The sequence below is a fragment of the Suricata suricatta genome, chromosome 2 (genome assembly GCF_006229205.1).
Source record: "Suricata suricatta isolate VVHF042 chromosome 2, meerkat_22Aug2017_6uvM2_HiC, whole genome shotgun sequence".
Taxonomy (NCBI): domain Eukaryota; kingdom Metazoa; phylum Chordata; class Mammalia; order Carnivora; family Herpestidae; genus Suricata; species Suricata suricatta.
In genome coordinates, this window is record NC_043701.1 from 156,909,817 (window position 1) to 156,936,323 (window position 26,507).

At 53.1% G+C, this 26,507-nt stretch overlaps 1 protein-coding gene across 2 annotated transcripts in view; it reads right to left on the reverse strand.

The window, feature by feature from the left end:
- The window catches only part of CRTAC1 (cartilage acidic protein 1), a 148,274-nt gene that overhangs the window by 42,905 nt on the left and 78,862 nt on the right, over positions 1 to 26,507 (reverse strand). For both annotated transcript variants that reach the window (XM_029932328.1, XM_029932329.1), the window contains exons 3-5: positions 23,178 to 23,374; positions 9,875 to 10,011; positions 4,274 to 4,430 (exon numbers count right to left, since the gene is read on the reverse strand). In XM_029932328.1, the coding sequence (XP_029788188.1) occupies positions 4,274 to 4,430; positions 9,875 to 10,011; positions 23,178 to 23,374 (491 nt within the window). The remainder of the gene's footprint in view (positions 1 to 4,273; positions 4,431 to 9,874; positions 10,012 to 23,177; positions 23,375 to 26,507) is intronic.

Here is a 26,507-nt window from a genome sequence, read left to right on the forward strand (position 1 = left end):
CTTCCGGCCTGTCCCTGCAGGCTGTGGAGGGGGCAGTGGGCAGGAGAATCTGCAGGGGCCCGCAGAAGTGGGTAGAGGGCGGAGGCGGGCAGGGAAAGGGCAGGAACCGCTGCTCTGGCTCCCTGCTCTCCCATCCTGTGTCCGAACATCCCACTGCTTCATTTCACCTTTCCAGGGGAGGAAACCTGGGCCCCAGGAAGTGCAATTGCAGCCAGCAGGCAGTGGATCACTGTTCAAACCCACACCCGAGTAACCCCAGAGCCTGTGCGCCCCTCCAGTGCGCTCTCAAACCTTCCTACAGAAGGTCCCTCCAGGCAGAAGAGGGATCCCGGCTCCTGGCAAGGCCCAGAGTGGTCAGCTGCAGGCTTGACCTTTAAAACCTTATTTTCGCAGAAGAAAAGATCGTATTTGTATCATATGACATATTTGTGTTTGTTCTGAAAGAAAAATGAGGTCCCCTCTTGTCAGTCATCCAGCACAGAGACACGTGTGTTCTGGGACAGGCCTGGGGCTGCCCTCCCAGAGGATCCTGGGCCTGGTGGAGGAGCCCGTCACTCCAGCCCTGCCTGCCAGGTCTGGGTGTGTTCCTGCGGCAAGGCAGGGCCCCTCTGGCAACCTGGGGGGCTCCGTGGCCCCCACGCTGCTGCCCACGGTCACCTCTCCACGGTCGGCTGCTGGGGAACCGCCAGAGGCCTCAGCTGGGCTTCAGGCATCGCCTTCTCCTCCAATAATGACTTCCTATAAATCAGATCTGCCCTCTGCTTCGTTCTACACCGCTCCCAGCCAACAGCAAAAATCCCCACCCCATGTCGTAAATCCACCTTCATTTTCTTTCCAAATTTCTTGTAAGGATTCTTTAATCACCACCTTGCAGCCCAGGCAGATGCTCCCTCAGAGGGTGAGGCCGAAATGCAGAGCTCCTGGCGACGGAGGAGAGGCTGGCAGGGGTTGGGGGTACAGAGTTAATAGGGAAGACAAGTGAATTTCAGTAGGGATGGGCACGAAGCCGTCTGTGGCTGTACCCAGGGCTGAAGGGCAGGCTGGGGGGCGAGGGGACGTGGAGAATGCCTTCAGGGCAGGGGCTGCCTGGGCTTGCTCTGTGCTGCCCCCTGTGCCTCACAGAGCACTCCCTGCACCTAGGAGGTGCTCAGCAGAGGGCCCCGGCATCACCGTGGGCACCTCAGAGGAGGGGATCTTCGCTCTGAGGGTCCTGTGCTTGCTATGTTTGCCAACCTTCATTCTCACATCCCTGCTACAGGTGAGAAAGCTGAGGTCCACAGATATTATTAGTAAGTTGCTGATCGCTGCCTGGACACGAGACACGGCGGAGGCAGGACTGGTACCCAGCACTATGATGCCAGAGCCTGTCCTCTTAGCACACCGCTAGTTCAAGGTGCTTAGAGAGGCGGGGATGTGCCTAAGGTCACTCAGGGCTGCAGAGGCCAGTGTAGACCTCTTGGTCCTCACCTTCCCCTTCCTTGGGTTCCATGCCAGGCCCTCCGCCACCTGGACAACTAATTCTCAGGATTCCTTGCACTGTCCAGGCTCTAAGGGGCTGCCGGCATCTGGGGAAGTTGGGGCTGGGGATTCCCCTTGAACTATGGGGGAATGGGCTTCCCTCCTCTCAACTCGGCATCAGCCCCTCTGTCAGCCAGCAGCTCTCGAGTCCCCTGAGAATGGGCACGATGGCCACTAGATGGCACTGTGACCTAGCAGAGAGGCTGCTGCCAGTGGAACTGCTCAGGTCTGGAGAGTGGGCCTCCCCTCCCCCGCCCGAGAGAGCCGGACAGTGTGGTGCGGGCAGCATTATTGGCCGGCCTGCCAACCGCTTGCCTGGGCCTCCCCCTGCTGCCCAGCAGAGGCTTGGCCAAGCAGCTGCTTTAGCCACAAAACCTGGGGGTTACACTCAAACCTGTGAGTGCCATTCCCTGGGGCAGTGCCCTGGGGGTAGGGGGGGGTTCCAGGCTTTCCTCCTTCACCAGCCCCTCCCCGTTTTGCAGGCTGGAGCTGGATGCCTGAGCTGGAGGTCATCAGAAAGGTCAGCTGGTTGTGGCAACTTAAGCTTTGGGGGTCAGGGCTCTAAATGCTAGTGTCTCTACCAACCTTCTGTATGACCTTGGGCAAGTCCCTTCTCCTCTCTGGACCTTGATTTGTTCTATTGTAGAACAGGAGCTTCCCCAAGGGCCTTCCAGCAGATGGGTATTGTGTGGCTTGGCTCTGGGGATGTGCGGCTCCCCAACTGCACATCTGGCCACGGCTTTCTTCCCTCCTGGCCGGCTCAGCACACTGCCTGCCTCCCGCCCCCTTCCCAGGCCCCAGGGCACCCGCCTGGAGCTGAGCGCTGGCCCTGTGCCAGAGCCTCGGCAATCAGGCCGGGCTCCAGTGGTGGCCCTCACATTTGGGCCTCCATCCCTGGGGCTCAGAGCAGTGCTCTGGGCTAGCTTTCCAGCCAGATGTCCATGCGTCATTATCCAAGTGACAAAGGGGGCTGCCGAGTAGAGTTGAGGGGCTTGGCAGGCAAGGAAAGGGTGGGCTGGGAAGGCGGGCAGACACAATAGTAACTTGGTGAGCCATATAGGTTCTTGTCAGCCAAATGGCTTTTGGAAGTCTGCAGAGCTGCTCTAACGCGTCCTCTGGGCACGCCAGCTACCCCGGCCTGCCTGTAGCTGCTGTCCCTTCCTTGAGCTGCCCGGGCCTTCCTGCACAGCCCAGAGCAGTTGGCTACTGCTCCCATCCTGGTCCGCACTCCTCAGCTGTCTCCTCCCGGTCCCCTCCTGTCCCCTCCTCGGTTCCTGCCAGCCCCTGTGCCAGCCCAGCCAGCGTGCACAAGGTCCCCTTCATGCTCAAACCCAGCCGCAAGCTCCCGAATTCTTTTATTCTGTGTATAACCCTCTCTCCCAGACCTTGCCTCCCTTCCATCTCATCATTTTCAAGTGCTTCATCTCCCCAGCCCACTCTCCTGCTCCTGCAGATCAAGGCACTTAATTGCCAAGCCAGCCCAGTGCACAGAGCTGGGAACTATTCAGAAAAATTGACTGTACAAATCTAGGCTGAAGCTCCTGCATGTTTATTCCTTTTCCCAGGAAAGCATGGTTTATTACTGACACGCAGCCAGAGAGGCTGCACGTTCACGTGCAGGGCTCTCGAGCACTTTGATGGGGCTCGAGCTGTGCACACTATTTTACTGTCTCGCCGTTTCTTCCCACAAACTTTGTCAGACAGGTCAACATCAATCTCCCCGTTTCACCGGGGTGGAAAGTTGGCTGGAGAAAGGCCTTATAAACTTGGGAGAGGCTGTGACAACCTTTTCCAGGTAGGGCTTTGTGAGTCTGCTACCACCCGGCTGTCTGGAGGCAGGGGGAGGGCCAAATGACCCTTCAAGTATCCTTCTGGCCCCAGGATTCAGACTCAGGCAGGGCTGACAACTCTGCAGTGCAAGTTGGGATGGATATATTGGGAAGGTCAACCAGCGAGAGGATTTCTATGTCTAAATTACAGGTTTGTGGTGAGGGAGGCTGAAGTTCACGTGCGAAGTTGTTGTGCACAGCTCCGGCTTCCTGGGTTGTGGCACCAAAACAGGAACTGGATTGCTCTGCCATCAGCAGTCTATTGGCAGATTATCAGAGTTTAGTCAGCAGCAGTGCTCGAATTAGAAAAACAGCCTTCCCTAGAAAGATCTCGCTGTCAGAGACTGACAATAGGCCCCCCATCCAGAGAGATGTGGGGGGAGCATGGCTTCCAAAAATGGGCCTGGAGAGGTTTTGGAACAAGAACACAATTCTTTGAGCTCAGTTACCCAAGACGGGACCCAGCTGAAGCTTAGGGATTTAGCACTCAATTCCCGGCCGCTTCTTATGTATAAGTAAATAATTTCATCTGCTGTTCGGCAATAAAGAATTCTTTAAATCTCGGCCTTGGTGATTTGTCAGTTTTCTCCTACAGAACCTGTTCACCCATCATTTGGGTTACAGCAAGGAATGGGGGAGAGGTTCCAGGGAGAGGAGGTGCTGTGGTGTCCTCACCTTCCGTCCTGGGTCCCTTAAGCCCCCACAGCCCACACGTGACAGGTGTCTCCCCAACCCTTGGAAAGGCAGTGTTGGAGGAGCTTTGTGTGGGTGGGGGGATGGAATCAAGCCTCATCTCCCCTCCCCAGGGACGCAAGCACACCCTCTCCTGTGGGCTCTGATAAACGACTCAGCCTCACAGGGCCCAGCCCCCAGCCCCAGCCCCGCACCCTTCCAGCTCACAGCACACCCCGTGTCACTCTGCCTACCTGTGTATTTGCTGACCCCAGCCTCAGCAGCCACATCTCTGAGTGCCAGAATGCCCTGGGAGAGGTCACTGGCCTCGGGGTCCATTTCAATGAGGGCATCAGGGCCCACGTTACCGTAGGCGTAATTGGCGATATAGATAGAGTAGCGTCCGGAGCCCTGAGGAGGAAGGGAAGGAGCGGGGGTGAGCAGACCCATCCGGGCTCATGTGGTTCTTTCCCAGAAAGTGCCTCTCCCTCTCCTCTTGTAGGACCATAGCCCTTCCACAGGTCAGGTTCTCCTCCTCGGTCTGGGGTGCACGGCCTTGCAAGCCGGACCCAACTCCAGAGGTGCTTTCCAGGGGTTCAAGCACATGGCCCCCGCCCCGGCCGCGTCCTACGACAAAGCAGCCCTGCTTCTCCTTCCATCCTGTTCCAGAAGAACACATCCCTCCCTCTCCCCCACAACCACCTTTTTATAGACAATTTTCTAATGTGCCTCTCTCCAGCTGAGCTCTCTCCAGCTGCCAGCCGGGGTTGCTGCTCAATAAATATTTGCTGATTGATTGATCTACCAATTCCCATTATTCTCAGTCTCTCTCTCTCTCTCTCTCCCATTCAAGCTCACTCCAGCCAAGATGACAAGCAAATTCCAGAGCCTTCTCCCTCCCCACTTCTCACCCTGTGTTTCCTCGTGCCTCTATTTCGGTAGCACGGGCGGCTCGGATATGCAGGGGTCCCCCTTCCCTCTTCCATCCCCCTGCTTTCCCCATATTACCAGAAAGAAAACAGTACATTGCTTCTGCCTTTCTAACGCTGTCTCAAATATTTTTTTCCTTTGCATCCAGGAGAAGCCTGGGCACCAGCTCCTTGCGGCTGTGGTTGTTCTCCGCTCTAGTCCGAAACCCTGCTGATGAAAGACTCTTTTCTGCCTGTTAGTATAACGGTGTCATTTCTTCAATGGATGTCTCCTTTTCCCCAAGAGATCTGCCTGGTTCTAAATTCTAACAGTTTTCTTGCTTCCCTCTCATCATTCCTCCCCAATTAATCAGATAGTACATATTTCTTGAGCTCCGACTACATGCAACACGCTCTGCTCTTAATGTACCTAAGACAGAGTCTTCATCTTCAGTTCCCTCTAGTCTCATTTAAAGGCAAGCCATAAGCGTGGGGCGCCTGGGTGGCTCAGTCAGTTAAGCGTCCAACTCTTGGTTTCGGCTCAGGTCATATCCCATGGTTCGTGAGATCGAGCCCTGCATCAGGCTCTGCAGGGCTTGGTTAATAAATAAACTTAATTTTTTTTAATGTTTATATACTTTTGAGATAGAGAGAGAGAGACAGACAGACAGACAGGGACAGAGCCCAAGTGGGGGAGGGGCAGAGAGAGAGGGAGACAGAGTCCAAAGCAGGCTTCAGGCTCTGAGCTGTCAGCACAGAGCCTGATGTGGGGCTTGAACTCACAAACTGTGAGATTGTGACCTGAGCCGAAATGGGATGTTCAGCGACTGAGCCACCCAGGTGCCCCAATAAATAAATAAACTTTAAAGGAAGGCACCAACACAAAACAACCCAGAAGAAACAGCTGAGTTCCAGGCCACCAGACTGTGCTCTGTTACCTTCTTCTTGTCCCTCAGCCCTCTTGGCTTCATTCTATTTCTTATCCAATGACTCCATCAGCCACTCCCGTCCTGCCTAACCAATCACTGACTTTATCCCTTCTATCGGAATGTTTTCTTTGGGGAAGCTGATTAAGAGTTAGTTGGGTCTGTCTGAGTGGCAGGTGATGACAACAAAGCGGCTCGTGGTCTCCGAGGGGATGCAGACATGTCAACAATAACGCAATTACATGCATGACTAAGAGACTGTGTGTATTAACTACACTGGAGTTAAAATTAAAAAATTAAAATAAATATGTTAACTCTACTGGTATTAAAATGTTTTAGAAAAGAAAAAAAAAGAAAGAGAAGAAAACATATATAGCATTTCCTGGTGTACAGAAGCGGGGTCCCCAGAGGGAGGGCAGTGAACCATGGGGTGTTCAGAAAAGGCTTTCAAAGAGGACTCTCAGCCAGGTGAAGTGTAGAGGAAAGAACCTTCCAGGCAGAGGTGATACAGAGAATGATGTACGTAGGCAAACCACAAGTAGTTGGTTCAATGTTTCTGGAATATAAAATACAACCAGGGTGTGTCAGGGGCCAAAGCTGGAGAAGGTGGAAAGATAGTCCTTAAAGATCTTTTACGCCCCTTCTTTTCTGGTTATCTGAGCCTCCATCCTGCCACCCGGGAGTCCGTGCTTTACGAATCTTGCTCCTCAGCAGCCCCTGGCCTGGCAGCATCGGTGTCATCCGGGAGCAGGTTGGAAATATAGACTCCCAGGGGCCCCTCCCCTCTGCCAGACCTGCTGAATCAGAATCTGCATTTTCCCAAGACTCCACGTGATCCTTGTGCAAAACTGCGTCTGAAACACACCACTTTGCAACACGGCTTCGTGACTAGGGGAAGACCCTGAAGGGGCTCTTGCTCATCCCAGGATCCCAGTACGTGTGTGTGAAATGACAGGATGAAGGCTGAATGAATGGGCCCGAAGAGGAGAGTGCGCCCTCCCCGTGCCCATGCCTGACCCCACCGGCTGTTAGCAGGCCCATCAACAAATGGACAATTAAGCCCAAATGAAGTGAAAGGCACTCTGCTAGAAATTAGGATGTTGATAAAATTCCGTTACAGCTAGTTCCTTCAATGTATTGGGCAGATAAAACTTGACAAACACAGGTGTGTTACGGCTGTAGAAGACTGCTGAGATGTACATGTGACCTTGACTGCAATCGCTCTGGGACGGTGAGGTGATCCCAGAGAAGAGCCTGGAAAGAGGCTTCCAGCAGGGCAGGGGGCTCACCCTGCAGCCTGCATCAGAATCGCCTGCAGGGCTTGTTAAAACACAGATGCTGGCTCTCATCCCTTGGGTTTCTGGTTCGGGAGCTCCGAGTGGGCCCCGAGTTTGCATTTCTCACAAGTTCCCAGGTGAAGGTGATGCTGTTGGTCCGGGAACCACCCTGGAGAGCCATAGTCTAGGACACTAGCCTGGTCCTGGTCCAGCTCTGCCCCTATGCGGCTCTTTGTCCTTGGGCAGGTTCCTCGCCCCCTGGGGCTGCATCTCCTCGTGTGTTAAAGGGGAATCATAGTCTCCCTGCTTCCTGGCAGGGTTGTTGAGAAGATGAAATGAGACAACACATGTGAAAGGTCTCCGAGAGATAAAAATGCTATATAAACATGAGGCATAATCATTATCGATCGGGGAACGCTTCTTGTAAGAGATCGGCTTTGAGCTGGATCCAGAAAGGTGGGTGAATGATGAGGCAGCCGCAGACAAAGGGCGGGCAAGTGTGCCAGGTTTGGGGCCGAGAGGGAATGAGGGCTGCTGGGGAGAGGGCAGGAAGGGCACGGGGGATGCTTGAGACATATACCTGCAAGATGGCTCTCAAACTGCAGCCCGCACCACGGTCACTCACAGGGCTAGTTCAAACCAGGTTTTGGCTCCCCGCCACCCACCATGGGTTTAGACTCAACAGGTCTAGAGGGTGGAGGGGGCCAGGCTTCAGAATCTGCATTTCTAACCATGCTAACCAGCACCAGGTGCTGCTGGTCTAGAGACCACACTTTGGGAACAGGTAGAGGAAAAGGCTCCAAGGGGAGGCTGTGGGGCTGAGGAAGGAGTTGGATGAATGCAGTAACAGAACCCGTGGTTAGAAATCTGTGTCTGATGTGGGTTCACTCAGAGACAGGGTAGCCATGGGGTAGAAAGGTATCTAACTCATTCTCAGGCAGGCAGGGCTCAATTCCTGGCTTTGCCTGCCATTTCCCATGTGACCAAGATCAAGTTGCTTAATTGCTTGAAGGCTTAGTTTCCATATCTGTAAAATGGGGTTAATGATCGCATGTACTTCATTGTGAAGATTCAGTAAGAAGATGCATATAGACTGCTGAGCACAGGGCTTGGTATGTCATTATTAAGATTGCTTTTGGGTTTCCTACCCCAGGCTGCATTCCTACTTCTCAGTTTCCAGAATGGCTGTGACCTGATGCTACTCCTTCCCTCCACAGTTCTCAGGCCCCAGGGTTTGCCGAGGTGGCAGTGGCGGCTGGACACAGAAACCAGCCCGTTTCCTGGTGGTAGACTTGACTGCAGGGGTGCTTTCTAGTTCCCTGAGGCTGGGGCTGAGCAAGCTGCTGAGTGCCTGCCTACAGCGCTGTGTGCCAAAGCATGGTTGTTGTTTTTTCTTTTTCATTTCACGTGGTGCCTTTGTCCTGTGGTTAAACGCGTGGGTGTGCGGATGACCTTGTTAGGACAAGAGTACATCGCTTTGTGATTGTCCTTCAGGCCCTGCCACCAGCTCTGAGATGGTTTCCACCTTGGCCAAGTATGGGAATCCCCGGTTCAGAAGGAGTGAGACAGGAAGCAAGGAGCCTGGGAAGAGGCTCCCAGCAGTGGCCAGGCCTGCTACGCCCCAGACCCCTCTCACTCTTTGGGGCCGCTCCCAGAACCAGTGCCTCCTCATTCCCTCCCACCAGGCAGGAGTCCAGGTGGCAAAGATTCAGGTCAGGGCTAAATGTGGCTTCACAGCCCAGCTTGGCTTCTTTTCCCAGCACCAGCTTGTTAAGAAATAAATATTTATACCTGGCACCTGTCTTCTCCCAAGGCCTGGAGGCCCCTGCTGTGAAGATTCACACTGAATCCCCAATCCCCTCAGTGCCATCTCAATCCTGAAATGAGCGAGGCCCCTTGCCCCTGCCCCCAGAATGGAGCTAGGCAGCAGCTGGGGCCCTGATTACTGATGACTGTCTATAAAGCCAGGGAGGGGGCAGCCGGGGAGCAGGTGACAGGAGGGATAAATCACCTCCACGGCGAGCCTCCGGCTCTGGCTGGGGCTACTGGGACGCAAGCCGGGGCTGGGGCTGCCCCATAGGGCAGGTGGCTGCATCTGCTCTTGCCCTTCCGCCTCCGCCTTTTCTCCCCACCTGCGTTGGGTTGGCACCCATGGTAGGGTGGACTAGCACGAACGCGGCAACAGAGCTATTGATTAACTAGAGCACTTGGACATTTGGGCCACCCTCCACTCACCCACCCCTGAACCTCTTTGTCATGCCTTCATTTGTTCCATAAATATTTTCAGGGAGAGCTCTGTGGCTCAATGCCTGGCACAAAGTAAGCACTTAATAAATACTTGTTGAAAAAATGAATGAGCTAGAGAAGTCTGATTCATGTCCTAGTCACACTGCCAATCTATTCTGGATCCTCAGGAAAGCCACTGCCCCAAGCTGGGCTTTGGCTCCCAACTCTGCCCATGGACAGATAAGGAGAGCCCCTGACCAGTGTCCTCACTGGTTGCCTGGAAGGCCTCCAGGGAGAAAGGATATGCAAGTAGACTGTAACTCACCCTGCAAGTCTTGTTAGTATTGAGTACCTACTATGTGCAAGGCATCGTGGGAGCTGCTGGTGTAGCTTTGGGCTCTGTCCTGGACAGCAGTACTCTGTCGGGGGACGTCTGCCTGTTGGCTCCCCTCCAGGCTCTCTCATCACTGTGTGTCCCCCCTCTTCTCCCCAGGCCCCCCACACAACCCTGAACTCACCGTCCTGTCCACACAGGCCACAGAGCGCCCGGCAAAGAGGCTGGCCACACCGCGGGCCACGTTGACCTCGTCACTGAGGATGTCTTCCCACCGGTTGTTGCGGAACTTGAACAACTTGTCGGTGTACGTGGCCACCCCTGGAGAGAGGAGGAAGGGAGGGCTGGTGGATGGCAGGCCCGCATGCAGGTATGTTTCAGGGCACCTGCCACAGGTGGTCGGGTCATCTGCGGCAAGGTGAGTGCACCCCACAGCACTCATTCAAGCAGGTGGGGCTCTGTCTGGGGGGCACTCAGATATTTTCAGTTAAGAGAAGAGACCGTGAGGCTTATGAAAAGAGCCAGCCCAGGCCTCGGGAAGTACAGATGAAATGTTACCACTGCTGTGTGTCTAAAATGACCCTCAACATCTGGGTTTCACATTTTGCACCATGTTCCTGCAACATACAGGAGATCTGGAATTGCTAATATTTCAGTACCCAAACCCAACCCAGAATATCTCTGTCCCCGGGAGCTGCCTCCTACATTCTTTGCTGGATCGCAGGATCTAATCTGGGTCTGAGAAGAAATGATCCTGTTTGGTGGGTGGAGCTCTAAGTCCGGACCTAGGAAGGGGCTGGAAGTGGCACTCTGATAGCCAGGGGAACCAGATGGCAGTAGGGTCAGCACCCAGGTGGGGTGATTTGGGGCAGCCCTGGGAGGTCCTAGGGAGCATGGTCTCCACCCGTTTGAGAAATGGATGGAGGCTGAGGACCCGCAGCTCAGGGGATCGCACATATGTGCACCACAAAACATACCATATGTAACTGTAGGGGGTCTGTGGCCTCCTGGGGCTCAGTCATGGCTAAGCAGCTTGGTTTTGGCGAATCGGGGAAGAACTTCTGGTGGCCGGAGGCTCAAGCTTTTTTAAGACCACTTGAGCTTTTCTTTCCACTCTGCTGTCACCCTAGTTTATTTCTTGCTCCTGTGAGACCCAGAGCAGTCATATTTTAGGAGGGATCATGTTCTGCTCGCAGGGACTGGCATAGGAAACACATGGGAGGAGCAGCTGCAGGAAGCCAGGAAGTTGAGCTTGGGGAAGAGTGGACCTGGGGACAGGCCCCCTGCCCTTGACTCTCTGGCTGGCCCAGGGGAGAGGCCACGGGCTCAGGAGGAAGGGAGCAGCATGGTGTGGTGGTTAAGACATCTGTGTTTAGAGTATACAAGCTTCTTTGTGGCGGTGGGAATTACAGGAGAAAAAGCAATGAAGAGGCACCTGGGTGGCTCAGTTGGTTAGGCATCCGACTTCAGCGCAGGTCATGATCTCACAGTCTGTGAGTTCAAGCCCCACATCGGGCTTTGTGCTGACAGCTCAGAACCTGGAGCCTGCTTTGGATTCTGTGTCTCCCTCTCTATTTACCCCTGCCCCCGCTCCTCAAAAAAAAAAAACCTAGAGTCCTGGCCTCTGTTCTACCCAGATTCCTCTTCTAGGGGCTGGCTGTTGACTTTGGGCAAATTGCTTAGCATCTCTGAGCTCCAGTTTTCCTGGAAATGGGACAGTGGTAATAACTGCATCAAGTTTACCATGAGGAATTCATGAGATGATGTACCCCAAAGGCTTACCACAGTGACCCCTAAAGGTGGTAGCTATTAGACACAAGTGGTCATTGCCATGTCACAGATGGGCCACTCTTGAAGGTCCTTCAGGGACATCAGCTCTGCACTGTGGGAGTGTGAGCGCGTGAGGTGGGGGCAGTTATGAAGGATCTCTCAGGCGGCTCTGCCCAGGAGATGACAAAAGGCTTTGCTCTCTGAGTGGCCTCCTGTGGGAAACTCCTCAGATCACAGGGCCCCACGGGTGCTAGTGTGTGGTCTGTGGGGTCTGGAGTTGGCCTCAGATGCTCACCAGACACCAGAGAGCTGGCAATGGACCTGACCCTCCCTGAGCAGAGCAGGAAGTAGATCCAGGAGGCCGGCAGTTGCCTGGAAGCAGATTCAGGAGGCATGGAGGAGCCACGGCTGGGGTCTGCGCAGAGCCATGGCAGCCCAGAGGGAAGCCCGCTGGGGCATCTGAGGAGCTGGTTCTGGACGGAAGCACAGGTGCCGACTCAGATGGCCTGAGCCTGTGCCCCACGCCGACGCCCACCGGCTTGGACCTTGCTGGTTCCATATCCTCTCCAGCAACAGCTGTGCCTCCTCCCCCACGTGTGGCGGTGGGAATTACAGGAGAAAAAGCAATGAAGGGGTGCCTGGGTGGGTCAGTTGGTTAGGCATCCGACTTTAGCTCAGGTCATGATCTCACAGTCTGTGATTTCGAGCCCCATATTGAGCTCTGTGCTGACAGCTCAGAGCCTGGAGCCTGCTTCAGATTCTGTGTCTCCCTCTCTATTTGCCCTAACCCCTCCCAAAAGTAAGTCCACATAAAAACAAAAGGCACTGAAGCCCCGGGCCAGGGTCAGCCTTGCGTGTGGCAGCTCGCACCGCCCCAGTCCACAGCACCCCATCACCATCCCTGGGGACCAGACGTATTTAGAAATTCAGATTCCTCTTTCACATTTTAGAAAGGTAACACAGTACACACACCATTTATTACATAACACCCCCAGCAGGGATGGGGCAGCACCCTGTAATTAAACACATTAATATTTCTGCAGTAAAATATATGAATATTCACGCTAAGTGGGATAAATAAAGCCTATAAATAACTCACATCAGCTCAGGACAGGTTTTGCTATCAATTCACTTTCCCACAAACTTAAAAACAAAACAAAACACCTGAGGCTTTCAGAATGTTTTAGATTTTAGGACTGCGGTAAAGGGACTGTGGGCCTGGCCTGCTGTGCTCACGGCTGTCCCCCAGGCAGTGGCAGCCTTGTCACCACTTCCGAATGCTCGGGGCACCTCTGAGGAGGGCTCTGCAGGCTTCAGGGTTTCCAGCCTCCCCGAACAGCAAGCGACCCTTGCTCTCTTCTGTCACACCGGGGACCCTTTGGACAGTGCCTCCCGCTCGTCTAGTCCCCGCTGAAGTACCGTGGGTTAACTTCCAGCAAGGCACGGGCCTGGTCCGTGGGGACCCCTGCATGCAATCACGTGGCTGAACTCCGGCCTCAGCGAGACAAGAGGAGCAACAGACCAGGGTGACTCCATCCCTCTCTGTTTGCCTCATCACCTCCAATTCCTCCTGCCCACCCCAGGTACACATTTCCCAGAGTGTGCTTTAGAGAACCCTGGTCTCTGTGAGCGGCCTGGAGCAAAGATTTTCTCATCATCTGAGTTGGGGAAAGACCACAGCTTCCATCCCCCTCTTGAGATTCTCCATGGACATCAGTCTATTACAACTTTAAAAAAGTCCTGCAATAAATTACCTGCTTGATCTCATTAAAAAAATTTTTTTAATGTTTATTTTTGAGAGAGACAGAGAGACAGAGTATGAGCAGAAGAGGGGCAGAGAGAGAAGGAGACACAGAACTGGAAGCAGGCTCCAGGCTCTGAGCTGTCAGCACAGAACCTGATGCAGGGCTCGAACTCATTGACTGCGAGATTATGACCTGAGCCGAAGTCGGATGGTTGATGAACTGAGCCATGCAGGTGCTCTTGCTTAATTATTTAATACAGCCTTTCCCAAATACAGTTGGCCATGGAACCCCTTTTTGCAGCTCATCTATTAACACCCTGTGGACCTAGCACTATTCCTAGCAAACTGCTGTCTTAGGGTGTGATGTCCACCCAGGCGCTGGAGAGGGGTCAGGGTGCCATGTGCTGTTAGCTTCTTCCGCTGTTCCACCTCCTGGCTTCTGAGCTGACCAGGGACGCCCAGAAAAATAAACTAATTAAGGTAAAATGTGCAACAGCGATGCAGAGCCTTGTAGATCATAAATGGGAACAGCAAAATCAATGGCAGCCCCTCTGCAGGCAGAGGCCCGGAGGCCTGGGCGAGGAGAGATGGGAGCCCGTGATTTAGGAAGAGCAAACGCTCTGGCAGCTGCAACCTGGGTAATTAGGTGTGTCAGGAAGACAGATAAACAGCGAGCCGTGCGGGTCGATGGCACTGGCAATAACCACCCGGCACTGGCCCCGGCCCATGTCTGCGTGTAATCTGCCTTCTAGCTCCTTGTAGCTGCACTCTGCCCTGGGGTCCCTCGCCAAGTTGGGGGGCGGCTGCTCGGGAAGAAGAGAAGAGGGGGACTCTCCTGAGCTTCTGGGGAAGACTCTGAGAGGGCAGAGGCCTGGGAGAAACAGAAGGGTGTTCATGGGCAAGACGTGGGGGGCTAAGGGTCACAGTCCCTATGAGTGACAGGTCTGGGGGCTTTCAATTCCCATCCTGACTTTGGCACCTTGACATTAAAAGAGCCTTGGAACTGCCATTTACTGCCAGGTGGCCAGCTGGGAAGGCCCAGTAGGTGAGGCTCGGGGGTCTATCATACCCTGCTGGGCACCAAGTGCAGCAGGAGGCCACAGAGAGGCAGGAGTCTTGGTCACTGATTCAGGGTGCTTACGGCCATTCGACAACAGGAGGGATAGGTAGAGGAGATGCCACGGGACCACAGTGAAACTAGTATTACTTAACATTTCTACAGCACTTCACGTATATTCCGTCATGTGCCAGGCACATATATTCTTCCACTAACCCTCACCACAACCCCCGAGGTGGGCATTATTCTCCTGACCTGACGCACAAGAGACAAGGAACCTACCTGAGACCCCACAGCTAGCAGAACTCTGAGGAACAGGACAGGATGACACATCCTGGAGATACCATGAAGTCAGGGTAGAAGAGGCCATAGTGATCAGAGGGAGCTTCATGATGGAGGAGGCACATGTACCCGTACTTGAAGGGTCAGAATAACAACAACAGTGACTTCTGTTTATAGAGCACTTAGCACCGCCAGGCTTTGTGTGAAATATTCTCTTTTATAGCCATCATCTCGCTGAAACCCTCAGCCACCTTGAGAGCTGCTATAGACCCATTTTACAGATGGAGGAATTAAGATTAGTCTATTGCCCAAGGTCACAGAACTAGTAAGTGGTGGAGACAGATTCAAAGCCTGTGCTTCTGTGTGCCATGCTCTCTGTGGCATGGGTGGAGGGGCGGTGCTCTAGGCAGGCTGGGTGCATAGACAGGGATGCGAGGGGATGCTAGAGAGGACAGTTTGTGGAGGTTGAGGAGGAAAAACATGTCAGGGCAGGAGAGACCCACTAATTCCAGGACTGAGGGTGAAGGGGCCTGGGTGCTTTCTGATCTGGGGAAGACAGTGTTTCCAGATTAACCTGGCAGTGGAGTGAGGAGTGAGCTAGCAAGGGAGAGAAGGTGGACACTTCCGTGATGATGGGGAGTGAGAGGAAGCACAGGGTGCAGGAGGCTGGAGCACGAAGGGCAGGGGGATTGCGTGAGAGAGGTCCACAGTGTGGGGACAGTGGCTGAAGCGTGTAGGTGAGACCGGCTGGGAGTGGGACAGGGTCACACAGGGGCGAGAAGACATGTCCAAGAGGTCACTGGCCACACAGGCTAACAGCTTGCACAGCAGTGAGGTTGGAGCTGTATGGGTCCCAGCAGCAGCCTCATTCGGGTGTAGGAGGAAGAAGGGGCAGAGACGGAGGAGTCATCAGACAGATAAAAGGAGAAGGTTCTGCATTGAGCATAGCAGTGTCAAGCAAATGGCCCTCAAGTCACCATTCTGTCATCCCCTCCACACCAAGCTCTGCCCCTAGATGATAACTTGGAGCTACTAGGAGGGTGAGTTTGGGTCATAAAGGGCTCTTTCTAAGGATTATTGGCCCGAGTGCCTCCTCCCCCATGGGCTGCCTCCACCTCGGGGAGGCCGCTTGGCTTGTGGTCTGGTATTGGTGGCAAAGAGAAGAGTGGGCAGTGTGTGTGGCAGGGAGGAGGGCTCCGCCTCCAACTTCCTTCATAAGGCAAAGAGGTTACTGCCAAACAGCAGGGTTAGGGAGGGGGCCAGCAACATCCCTGGCCTAGGCTGACTGTGAGCAAGGTATAAACTTGTCTTTTTCTTATTTGTAAAATTGGATAATGAGAATGGCCACCTATTCATCAGGCTGTTGTGAGAGTTAAATTCTATAATGCATGTAAAGTACTTAGAACAGTATCTGGCACATGGTAAGTTCCATAAATAATAAAAATAATAGGCACACCTGGATGGTTCAGTTGCTTCAGTGTCCTACTTTTGGTTTTGGCTCAGGTCATGATCTCATGGTTTCGAAAGTTCGAGCCCCACCTCGGGCTCTGTGCTGACAGCATGGAGCCTGCTTGGGATTCTCTCTCGCCCTCCTCTCTGCCCCTCCCCTTCTTGCTCTATGTCTCTCTTAAAATAAACTTAAAGAAGTAAAAACAATATGTAACATCATCATTATCATCGTCATCATCACCACCATCCTCACCACCACTGTCACCATCATCATGACTATCCTCACCATCCTCCTTATCATGAGCATCATTATCATCACCACCCGCATCATTACCATCACCAATATCACCAATATCATCATCACATCATCACCACCACCACCACCACCACCACCACCACCACTACCACCATCACCATCACCACTATCACCATCTTCATCATCATCATCATCATCACCACCACCACCACCACCACCACCACCACCACCACCACCATCACCATCACCACCATCATCATCACCACCACCACCACCACCACCATCACCACCATCTTCATCATCATCATCACCACCACCACTACCACCACCACCATCACCACCACCATCACCACCATCTTCATCATCATCACCACCACCACCACCACTATCGTCATCCAGGGAATTACAGGGCATGGACACTCCAGGTCCTCAATAAGCACATCCCAGGAGACAACTGTATAAACTGATATTAAGTATAAAATGCTTTACAAGACTTAGTCAATGGAAAGCCAGCAAAGCTGTGATGGCCTCAGAGGAAGAAAGGACTACTTTGGGCAAAGGACATTTGAATAAAGACGGAACCTAGACCCTCTTTGACCATGATATAATTTCTGACCCCAGTCTTCTTCCTTCCGTCCCTGGGTGATGAGGGAAATCTTGACCACTTGCTGCCAGGTGCTTTACTCATCTTAGCTCATTTAGGAAGCTAGGTTCCTAAAGACTCATATTTGCTCATTTAGGAAGGTAGGTTCTTCATTTTACAGAGAGAAATTGGGACTCTGAGGGTTAAGTTGCTTGCCTAAGGATGCACATCTGGTGTTAAGTGGCAAAGCTGAGCTTCAAACTGTGGTCTCACTTCAAAGTGTCCCTCAATGCACCTTGTATGAAAGAGCTGGAGGGGTGCTGGTGGAGGGCAGTCTGGTCCCTGACTCCTAAGGAACCTTGTTCTGTGCTAGGACTGAGAAAATGGCCTTTGGGGCCCATGCTCCTTATGGAACTGCTTCGACAGCCACAACCATCCTGGCTTCTTCTTGGGCCACATGGAAACCAAGCCCTGTGGGGTTGGGGGAGGGAGGCCGAGCTTCTTCCCAAATGGGCCCAGGCTTAGGGAGCTGAAAACCAGCCCTTTGCATCCAAAGGAAAGCAGGCTGGGGATTAGGAGACCTTGGGCGCCTACTAGGAGACTGAGCAGTGTGTCTCAGGCTTTACCAGGCACAGGAAGGCAAGAACAGCCTGTTAAAATGGTAGGTCTGGAGTGGGGCCTGTGCTTCTAGCTGTTGCCAGTGCCTCTGGGCCACAGAACACGCTCTGAGTGGCGAGACGTGGAGGGTCTGGGTGTAGCTGGAGATGGCCTGGCGGAGGGAGCTGCTGGACAGGGAAGAGCAGGTGGCTCATCTGCTGTGTGGGCAGAAGCTGGAAGTGCAACCTGCCTCCAGTCCCCTTTCTTTTCTGGCACAGTGATTGATTGACCCCTCCTCTCCGAGAGTGGAGAGAAGCCCCTGTTGGTGGCTTAAAGATGACACAGAGCCCACAAGCCATCAGAGAAAACAGTGATAAATCCAAGTTCATAAAAATAAAATTTTCTGCATTGCAAAACCCACTATGAACAAAGACAAAACAAAAATGACAAACAAGGGGAAACTATCTGCAACGTGCATTACAGACAGAGGACTAATTTCCCTAATTTATAAGGAGATGTTATAAATCAATAAGTAAAAGGCCAATAATCAATAGAAAAATGGGCAAAGATGATGAGCAGAGACTCAAATATATAAAAACATGCTCAATCTCATTTTGAGAAAAATGAAAATTAAGTCTACATTTAGATACAAATTTTTTCCTATCAGATTGGCAAATATTGAAAATGATGACACGCTGTGCTGATGAGAATGTTGGGAAACGCTCACTGGCATCGGGGCCAATGGGGTGCCAGTGTGAAGGGTGCTTTGGCCCATCAGACCCACGCACGTGTATTCCTTGGGTGCAGCGATTCCCTTCTAGGAACTCACCTGACAGGTGCACCTGCAATCGTGGACAATGGCATGCTGCATAAGCTTATTCACTGGGTGGCACTGCTTATAGAAGCAGATGATTGCAAGCAATCTAAAAGTTCATCAACAGAGGACCAATGTGGTGAATGGCAAGTCAACACAATAAAGTACTATACAGCCAGCAAAAGAATGAGCAAGCTGTCTGTGTGCTGCTGTGAAACAATATCCCAAATCGATTAAGTGAAACCATGAGCAGCCATGTGAATGGAGCACACTACTGATTGTGTGCAAGAGGGGGAGGTATACGTGGATGAAGGTAGCAGCTTATTAGTGACTATTCTGTTGAGCTCAGTGAGTGAAAATAACATAAGTGGTGGGCTCACAGCTGCCACTGGCCCATCCCCTACCCACGCCACCATTACCCCAGGTTACATGGGCAGGAGAACTCAGGGCCACCAGCATGGGGTAGCCAGCGCCATACCCCTAGGGAGCTGGTTGGGAGCTGCAGGAGCTTCTGGGTTCTCGGATGTTGAGGGAGGTGCCGGAACCAGCCTCTTGTCCCCCTCTGTCCTATGTACTCTCCTACCTGGTTTTTGCCACGCAATGTATTGTCTGAACCACACTGGTTTGTATTTTTCCAGTTAAGGGAATGCTCTTCCTGGGAATGTGGACAGTCTTCCCCTCCCCTCTCTCCTACCTATCTTCCAATTTTTAGTCCTTGACCCATGCCCTCCTGGGACACTTCTCTGGGGGGCTTTTGTTTACATGATGGTCCTTTTCCGTTTCTGGTCCTAGAGTCTCTCTCTCTCCCATGGGCCAGGAGGGAGGCCCGGCTCCTCTGCCCAGGACACTTGGAAAGGCTCTGACTTATTTCACGCTGCAGGATTATAACAGCTATTGCTTGGAGAGCACTTATTAAGTCCTAGATATCATTATAAGTGCTTTTCATTCAGTATCTCAGTTGTTCATTCAAATATATGTATTGAATGTTTATTAAGTGACATAAGTACTTCTTTGGGTCTGGACACACAGCAGCAAGCAAGACAAAGTTTTTGTAACTGTGGAGCTGAGTAGGAGAGATGAATAACAACCAAATGTGTAACATACTTTCAGATAGCACTATGTGCTAGGAAGAGAAATAAAGCAAATTAAGGTCACAGAGAGAGATAGGGATATGGTTTTAAGGTGTTCAGGTAGGACACCTGGGGATGAGCCTGAATGAAGGGAAGGAATGAGCTCTGAGAACAGTGGTGGGCAAAGCATTTCAGGCAGAGGGAACAGCAAGTATGAAGGCCTCAGGTGGGAACATGGTAGGCAAGAGGAGGTGAGTGAGTGGAGGCAATGAGATCAGAAGGGCAATCTGGCTAACACCAAGGAGGGGTGTTGTGGGCTGTGGCAGAGACTCTGGGTATAGTCTATGGAGCTACTGGAGGGAGTTGAGCTTATGAAATTGATAGAATTTTTCATGTTCTACAGATGAAGGGGTTGAGGCTGAGAGAAGTCACCCAGTGAGTAAGGTGCAGACCCCAGGGTTATACAGACTGACCCCCACTGCCAGGGTGCAGGGTCTCAATCCTTCTCAGGGACACCAGTGCTGACATCACAAAAGCTGGCTGAGGGGGGACAGGTCTGTCCTTCCACAGGTCCCTCCCACACCCCGGCACAGCCTGCAGGGGCCTCCAGGCACACGCCAGGGCAGGTGTGGCTGGCAGGGTGCCCAGAGCGGATCTCAGGCTTCCCACCGTGGGCAGGGTGGCGGTGGCTGAGTGTTGTGCCAGATGGACCCAAGGAGGCGCTGATGTGGCACAAATATTCCAGCTCCACACCTGCCCGCTGTCGATGAATCGATTGAATCACTCAACTGAAAAATGAACTCAAACCCACAGAAGGTCGCCGGGAGCTGCATGCTTGGAACTGAGGCTGCTAGGCACTGTCACCCTCACCCCAGCACTGGGGGCCCAGCTCTAGCCTCTCCCAGAGGAACACTGTGCCTTCCAACCCAGGAAGACCTCCTGGGGTGTCTTCCACGTTGCTTGCCTCCCCTTGTCTTCCCTTAGTTGGTAAATCTCCTCTCAGGCCTAATGGTGCCTTGTCTGTTCTTTCTGGATTTATTTATAAAGTTTTGACTGTGCTCTTAGGACGTTCAAAGTCTAGCTGGGCTGAGGATGCCAGGATAGGGAATTTTCCTTTAAGGAGCTCAGAGTCCATGAGAGTCAGGTACCTAGAGAAATATAAAGCTATATTGGGCATATAGTGTAAACTTCAGGAGGGTGGGATTTTTGTTTCATTCATAGGGCACCCTCAGTGCCTAGAATAGTGCCTGGCACACAGTAGGTGCTCATTAAACACTTGTCCAATGTATGAATGGGGCTATGGTTAGGCTAGACTGGACACAGAACAAACATGACTGGTGGGGGGAGGGGTTAGTCCTTCAACTTTGCACGTGGGAATCACTAGGAAAGCTTTATAATCTGCTAACAGGGTCGCACCCACCCCCAAGAGGTTCAGATTGGACTGCACTGGGGTGCACTTTGGGAACTGGGAGTGACAAAAGTTCCGCAGGAAATTCTAATGTGCAGCGGGGGCTGAGCACCTTTGCCCTAGGATTCCCAATGGAATGCTCCGAGAGCAGGGGAGGGGCTACTGCTTCAGAGCCACCTGAAGTCCCCTTCCAGGTGCTCTTTGCTGGGTAAGTAGGGAGTTCCTCTGGCATCCTGCCTGCCAAGCCTATGTTGAAGACCCCCTCCTCTTCCACAGGTCTCCCTATTTCTGTTTCCCTGCCCTCGCACATCTTCCTGGGGACTCACCCCTTTCACCAATGTCCCTTGCTGCTGCTCCCCTCCTGACCTTGATCAGCTTAAAGGGTTGATCAGCCCATCAATTAATTGTGTCCTAATCCAATCTTGGCTTGGTTGGAGAGAGGGCAGTAAATCCAGCTGGGTAATCATGCCCTGATATTTGTGTAGTGATAATTACTATCTCTCAGGCCTCACTTGGTGGCAAGATGAGATGAAAACCCATAAAACACCACTCAGGGCTGTGGCTCATTGTTTCTTGGCTGCACAAGGCTGGCTGCCAGCCAGTCAGCCCTGCCTGCGTCTGCCCCTGCCCCTGGCACAGGCCCCAACCTCTTCCCCTCCCATTCATGCCACTGGCAGGGCTCAACATCAGGGGAGTCTGAGGCTGGATTCTGGCCTGGCCTCAAAAACCAGTGGGGGCAACATTACGGGCCCAAGGAAAGTTAATGTGTGTGCTGGGGCTGGGGAAGAGGTGGGGAAGGTGATCCCCATAGCCAGGCAATCACCTGCCTCAAGGAGTTTGGGAGGGTCCCGGAGGGTGAATTCATAAGGTCTGAACTGTAGGGTGTTTTCTAGACCAAGGGAAGAGGCTGTTGCCACCTGGGAGAGCCCAATGCATGTCCCACCTGGCCCCTTAGGGACATGAGGTCTGAGTGCTCTAGGAGGACATTGTGGCGTGGGACTTCCCAGCAGATATGGCTCCGTAAGAGTGGATTTCATGCTAGTGGGCTGAGCTCAGGCTTGAGAGCAAGGGAGAGTCAAGGGCTGGGAACCACTTTGCTCTTTAGCCCCAAGTACACAGCCCCCCAACTTGTGCAACACTGAGCACCCACTATGAGCCTGGTTCTCTACTACTGCCCTGAGGACCTAGGATTGAGCAAGGCCATGGAGTATCTTTTTTTTTTTAAACTTATTTAGAGAGAGAGAGAGACAGTGTGTGTGCTTGCGTGCACATGAGTGGGGGAGGGGCAGAGAGAGAGAGAAGAGAGAGAGAATCCCAAGCAGGCTTTGCACTGTCAGCACAGAGCCTGATGCAGGGCTCATGCCCATGACCATCAGATCAAGACCTGGGCTGAAATCAAGAGTTGCACACTTAACCAACTGAGCCACGAGGTGCCCCAAGGCCTGGGTGTATCTTAATTACAGGATGGATCCAGAGTCAGACCCTGGGTTTGAATGTTGGGACTTACAAGTTTTGTGGCCTTGTGCCAGTCATGTGACCTCTGTGCCTTAGTCTCCTCAACTATAAAGTGGGATACCCAGGACCTACCGAACTGCGCTGTTGCAAGGCTTAGATGAGTTGCTTAATATAAAGTACTTAGATCTAGGCCTGGCACACAGTAGGTGCTCCTTAAGTATTAGCTGTTATCATTATTGTTACTATTACTTAGCCTTCTGGGCATCAATTTTCCTCAGCCATTCCTTGGTGTGTAGGGCCTTGCTACTCAAAGTGTGGTCCCTGGACCAGCAGCATCACCATGGCCTGGGAGCATGTTAGCAATGCAGGATGTTGGCCCCCCCTCCCCCAGACCTGCTGAGTCAGAATGCGCATTTATACAAGCCCCCCAGGTAAGTCGGGTGAGACACTCTGGGCTAGGAAAGGCTCCATGAACTCAAGGTCCATCTTCTTCCAAGTTGTATCCTAAGCCTCTAGCACCTCCAGTCTGGAATGGAGTAAGTGCTCAACAGGAATTTGGGGAGTGAATAAATGAGCTCAGCTAAAAGCTGTGGGGGGCCCTTCATTTCAAAGCACTTTGAAAGGTCCCCTAGAAGCAGCATAGAGGGTGAGTCCAGGGGGGCCGTCTGTCCAGAGAGCAGTGGAGGGAAAGGAGGGGAGGGGTTAGGAGGACTGGGGGGCAAGGGGGACAGAAAGTCTGAGGGAGAGAACTGATCTCTGTTCATGCTCTAAAGCTTCTAGGCCCAGAGGCTGGGAGCTGAGAACAAACTTCATATATAAGAGAAGGGGTCCTCCTGAGGGTCTCTGCTGGGACAGAGCAAGGCAGGCAGCAGCAGCGCCTCTGCCTGGGGGAGTCCGTGACAGCAGCCTGAGGAGGACCAGGGCCCAGAAGGTCCTCCCCTCAGCTGGTGCTGGGGGGAAGGCGTGGGAAGCAGGAAGAGGCCCCAGGCCCCAAGCCCTTACCTGAGAAGGCATTATTGGTGTTGAGGAAGTAGATCTCCTCACGGCCATCCCCGTCAATGTCGCAGGCTGTGACCCCAATAGCGTTCCCCTGCCGGTCCCGCAGCGCATAGTAAGGGGAGCTGCGCTCATCCACTGCGATGTTCACCAGTCGCTTTTGGGCCCGGTCATACTTCAGAACCAGGTTGGGGCCGTTGTACCTGGAGGAGGTAGAGGGAGGGGGCGTTGAGGAGGAGCAGCTGGGCTCACCTGGTGTCCCTCCCAAGCCCAGCAATGGGGCTTAGAAAATCCTCCCAGACAGGTCAGCAGTGGGGCCATTCAGCCCTGGCGCATTTAGGAGTCCATGGGTGTTTGGTGAGTGTCCCTGAATCAGATACAGACTCACTTAAAGTAAGGGTTAGCTGGGCCCGCATGGGACACAGTCTGAGAAGCAGTGCGGCACCGAAGGGTGGGCAGCCTGGGACAATCCCCTTACCACAGGCTTCACTGAAGGAAACGACCACCCCCCTACATCTACCGTACCTGTTTCAATGTAAAAGACACTTTCATATTTATGATCGCACTAATTTAAGTCTAATAAGTGAGTGCGGTGGGCATGGGAGGCTGTATTACTAACCCATTTTACAGATGAGGCAACTGATGAGCTTTAACATGGAAAATGAGGCTCAGAGAGCTGTTCTCCAAGGTAATACAACAAGTGTCAGGTGCTAGGCCTTGGACGCAGGCACTTTCTGCACCACAAACAGGGGTTTGGAATGACCCTCTCCTGACAGAGCCCCAGCATTTAAACTGTAGCATGAAATGAGAATCTCTGAATGGAGATGACAAACACTTCAAAAGTCAGTGGGTGGAGCTGCTGGACCTTTTTTTCTAAGTGACTCCTTATGAAAGGTTTAAATGCTCATGGATTGTCATCTCCCCTGTTTCATTCTCTTGCAGCCACACAGCCTCTTGCTGCACTGAAGCCCCAGGCATGTTCTCACCACAGGGACTTTGCACTTGCTGCTCCCTCTGTCCAGGATGCATTTCCTCCAATTATCCACATGGCTGTCGCCCTGGCTCTATTGATGCTTCTCAGTGAGGCCTTCCTGCCACATCCCTGAAACCTGCAAACACTTCCCAACCCCTGCTCCTTACCCTCATCCTTGCTCTCTTCCCTGGAAGCTTTTACAAGCAGCTGACTGCTCTCTCTTTTCTTGTTTATCTCTTCCTTCTCTATTCCACTAGAATATCAGCTCCAGGGCAGAAGTTTTGTCTGTTTTGTTCGCCAGGGCTTAGAACAGTTCCTGACACACAATAGGTGCTCAATAAATACTTGTTGAAAGATTGAATGAATGAAACCTCAGAATCCACGTCTGAGTCATAAGGGCTTAGGTGTCCCACAGTTGATTTCTTCCCATTGCCTTTCCATCTGCAGAAAGCGCCACGCCCAAGGTCACCCTTGGGCAGTATAGCCATGAATGTCTGAAGGCTTCCTCCCGCCTCTAGGGAACACCAGCTTGCCAGACTCTCCTACGGAACCAGCCAACATCCATCCATTAGTCCCGGGTTCCTGCTTTTGTTTCAACCTAAGCGGGTACATCCTGAGTGACTTTCGGCTGCAGGCCTCTGGCTGTCCTGGCCCAGAGCACTTTGGGGGTGGAGATGGAGGGGGGGAGAGACCTCTCCAAGGTCTTTGAGAGAAATCACTTCTGGCTTTCCTGAAACTGATCCAACTTGGCCCTCTCCTTCATCACTGAGAGGCAGAGCCAGTGAAGTTTGGGGAATGCTGAGCAACTGGCCAGGCGCCTTCTGGCATCCACAGGGTGTTGGGGGGGCAGAGCTAACTGGGAGCTGAGTCAGCACCCAGTGATGAAAGGTCGTGCCTTGGGCGCCTTGATGAACAGTGTCTGAGGGCTGCAAGTCGAGGGCACGGCATGACCCACGGGACGTGTCTGGGCAGGAGAGACAGAACGCTTGGGTTCCAGCACTGGCAGCAGCTGGCTCCAGCCCCCAGGAACAGAAGGTGCCCAGGGTGCTGCATGCTAGTCCTCCAAGCCCCCGGAGGCTGCTGGTTGCTACCATCTTACCTCTCCTCACAAGACACCGCGCTGGGTTTGTTAAAAGCACTATCAGATGCATTGTTTCACCTGAGCCCCACAGAACGAGGGTTGATAAACATTTTCCTAGAAAGGGAAACTGAGGGTCAGGGAGGCAGTGAGCTGTACGTGGCCCTGCTGAGCCTCTAACTGTCCACACTGTGCATGGTGTCAATACTCCTAGTTCTCTGATTTCTTTTTCTGGTGACTTCCCCCAGAGTAGTGACCATGAGAAATGTCTAAGAACTTCATGTCAAAGGTGGAGATAACAGCCTGATATTCCGACAGGTGCACCTTACGCGGCATGTTCTCATCCTTGATTTCATTTACTTCTCTCAGGCTTTTCCCCAGATTGGTTTTGTGACCTCAGGCTGGCCAGAGCCCCTTGCTAGGATCTGGGTTTCTGTTCTGCAAACTGGACTAACTCAGAAGGCCACAACATGTGTCGACCAATGTGGCCACGGGGAGGCAGGGGCCTGGCTCTGCACAAATTGGAGGCCAGTCCCATGGCCCTGAAGCCTCGGTGGCAGGTGTGCACACAAGGTCCCTGCTCCTGTGGTGGTGGCCCTGGGGGAGCAGACGGCCCCGAATCATCTCTTCTTTGGAGAACTTGGGGGTGCTGGTTCCGGGGCATTCCCTAGGGGCTAGTGGGGTGGGGTTACCAGGCTGGCTCAAGTTCCTCCATCCATTACGGAATGGGCAGGTGCTGTGGAGTCCTGCCTAAATCTAACGGGTGGCCTGGGGCGAATCCTGACACCACTCCCACCCCAGGGATGGCAGACACAAGGCCAACAACTCCTACTAGGCTTCCCAACAAGCCCTGATGCGAGGCTGGAGGTAAATGCACTGAGCGGTCAGTCCTCTGTCCACCCAGGCTGCCCTTTGCTGGGTCTGCCGGACTGACAATCCTCCCCCAGGATAGCCAGTCTTGTCCCCTCCCCGCCTCTCCCTGGAGCAGATGCTCCTGTCGGGTTCCTCACCACCCGCCCTCCCACCCCCCAGCTCCTGGGACTGTGCTCAGCTGCAGCTGCCCCTTCCGTGGGAAACGGTGTCCCTCTTGTGCTCTCCCACGCAGCCTGCCGCCTCTCGCCTCGATGCACTGTCTTCTCTGGATGCCCGGTGTTTTGCACCCCACTTATTCCTGCGAGAGCAGAGCTGTTTGTGTTCCAACATCCCTTTCCTTCATTACAACATATGCTTCTTGAGCCCAGGAAGCATATGTGGATATGTCTCTGCATTTGCTGTGCCTAGAGCG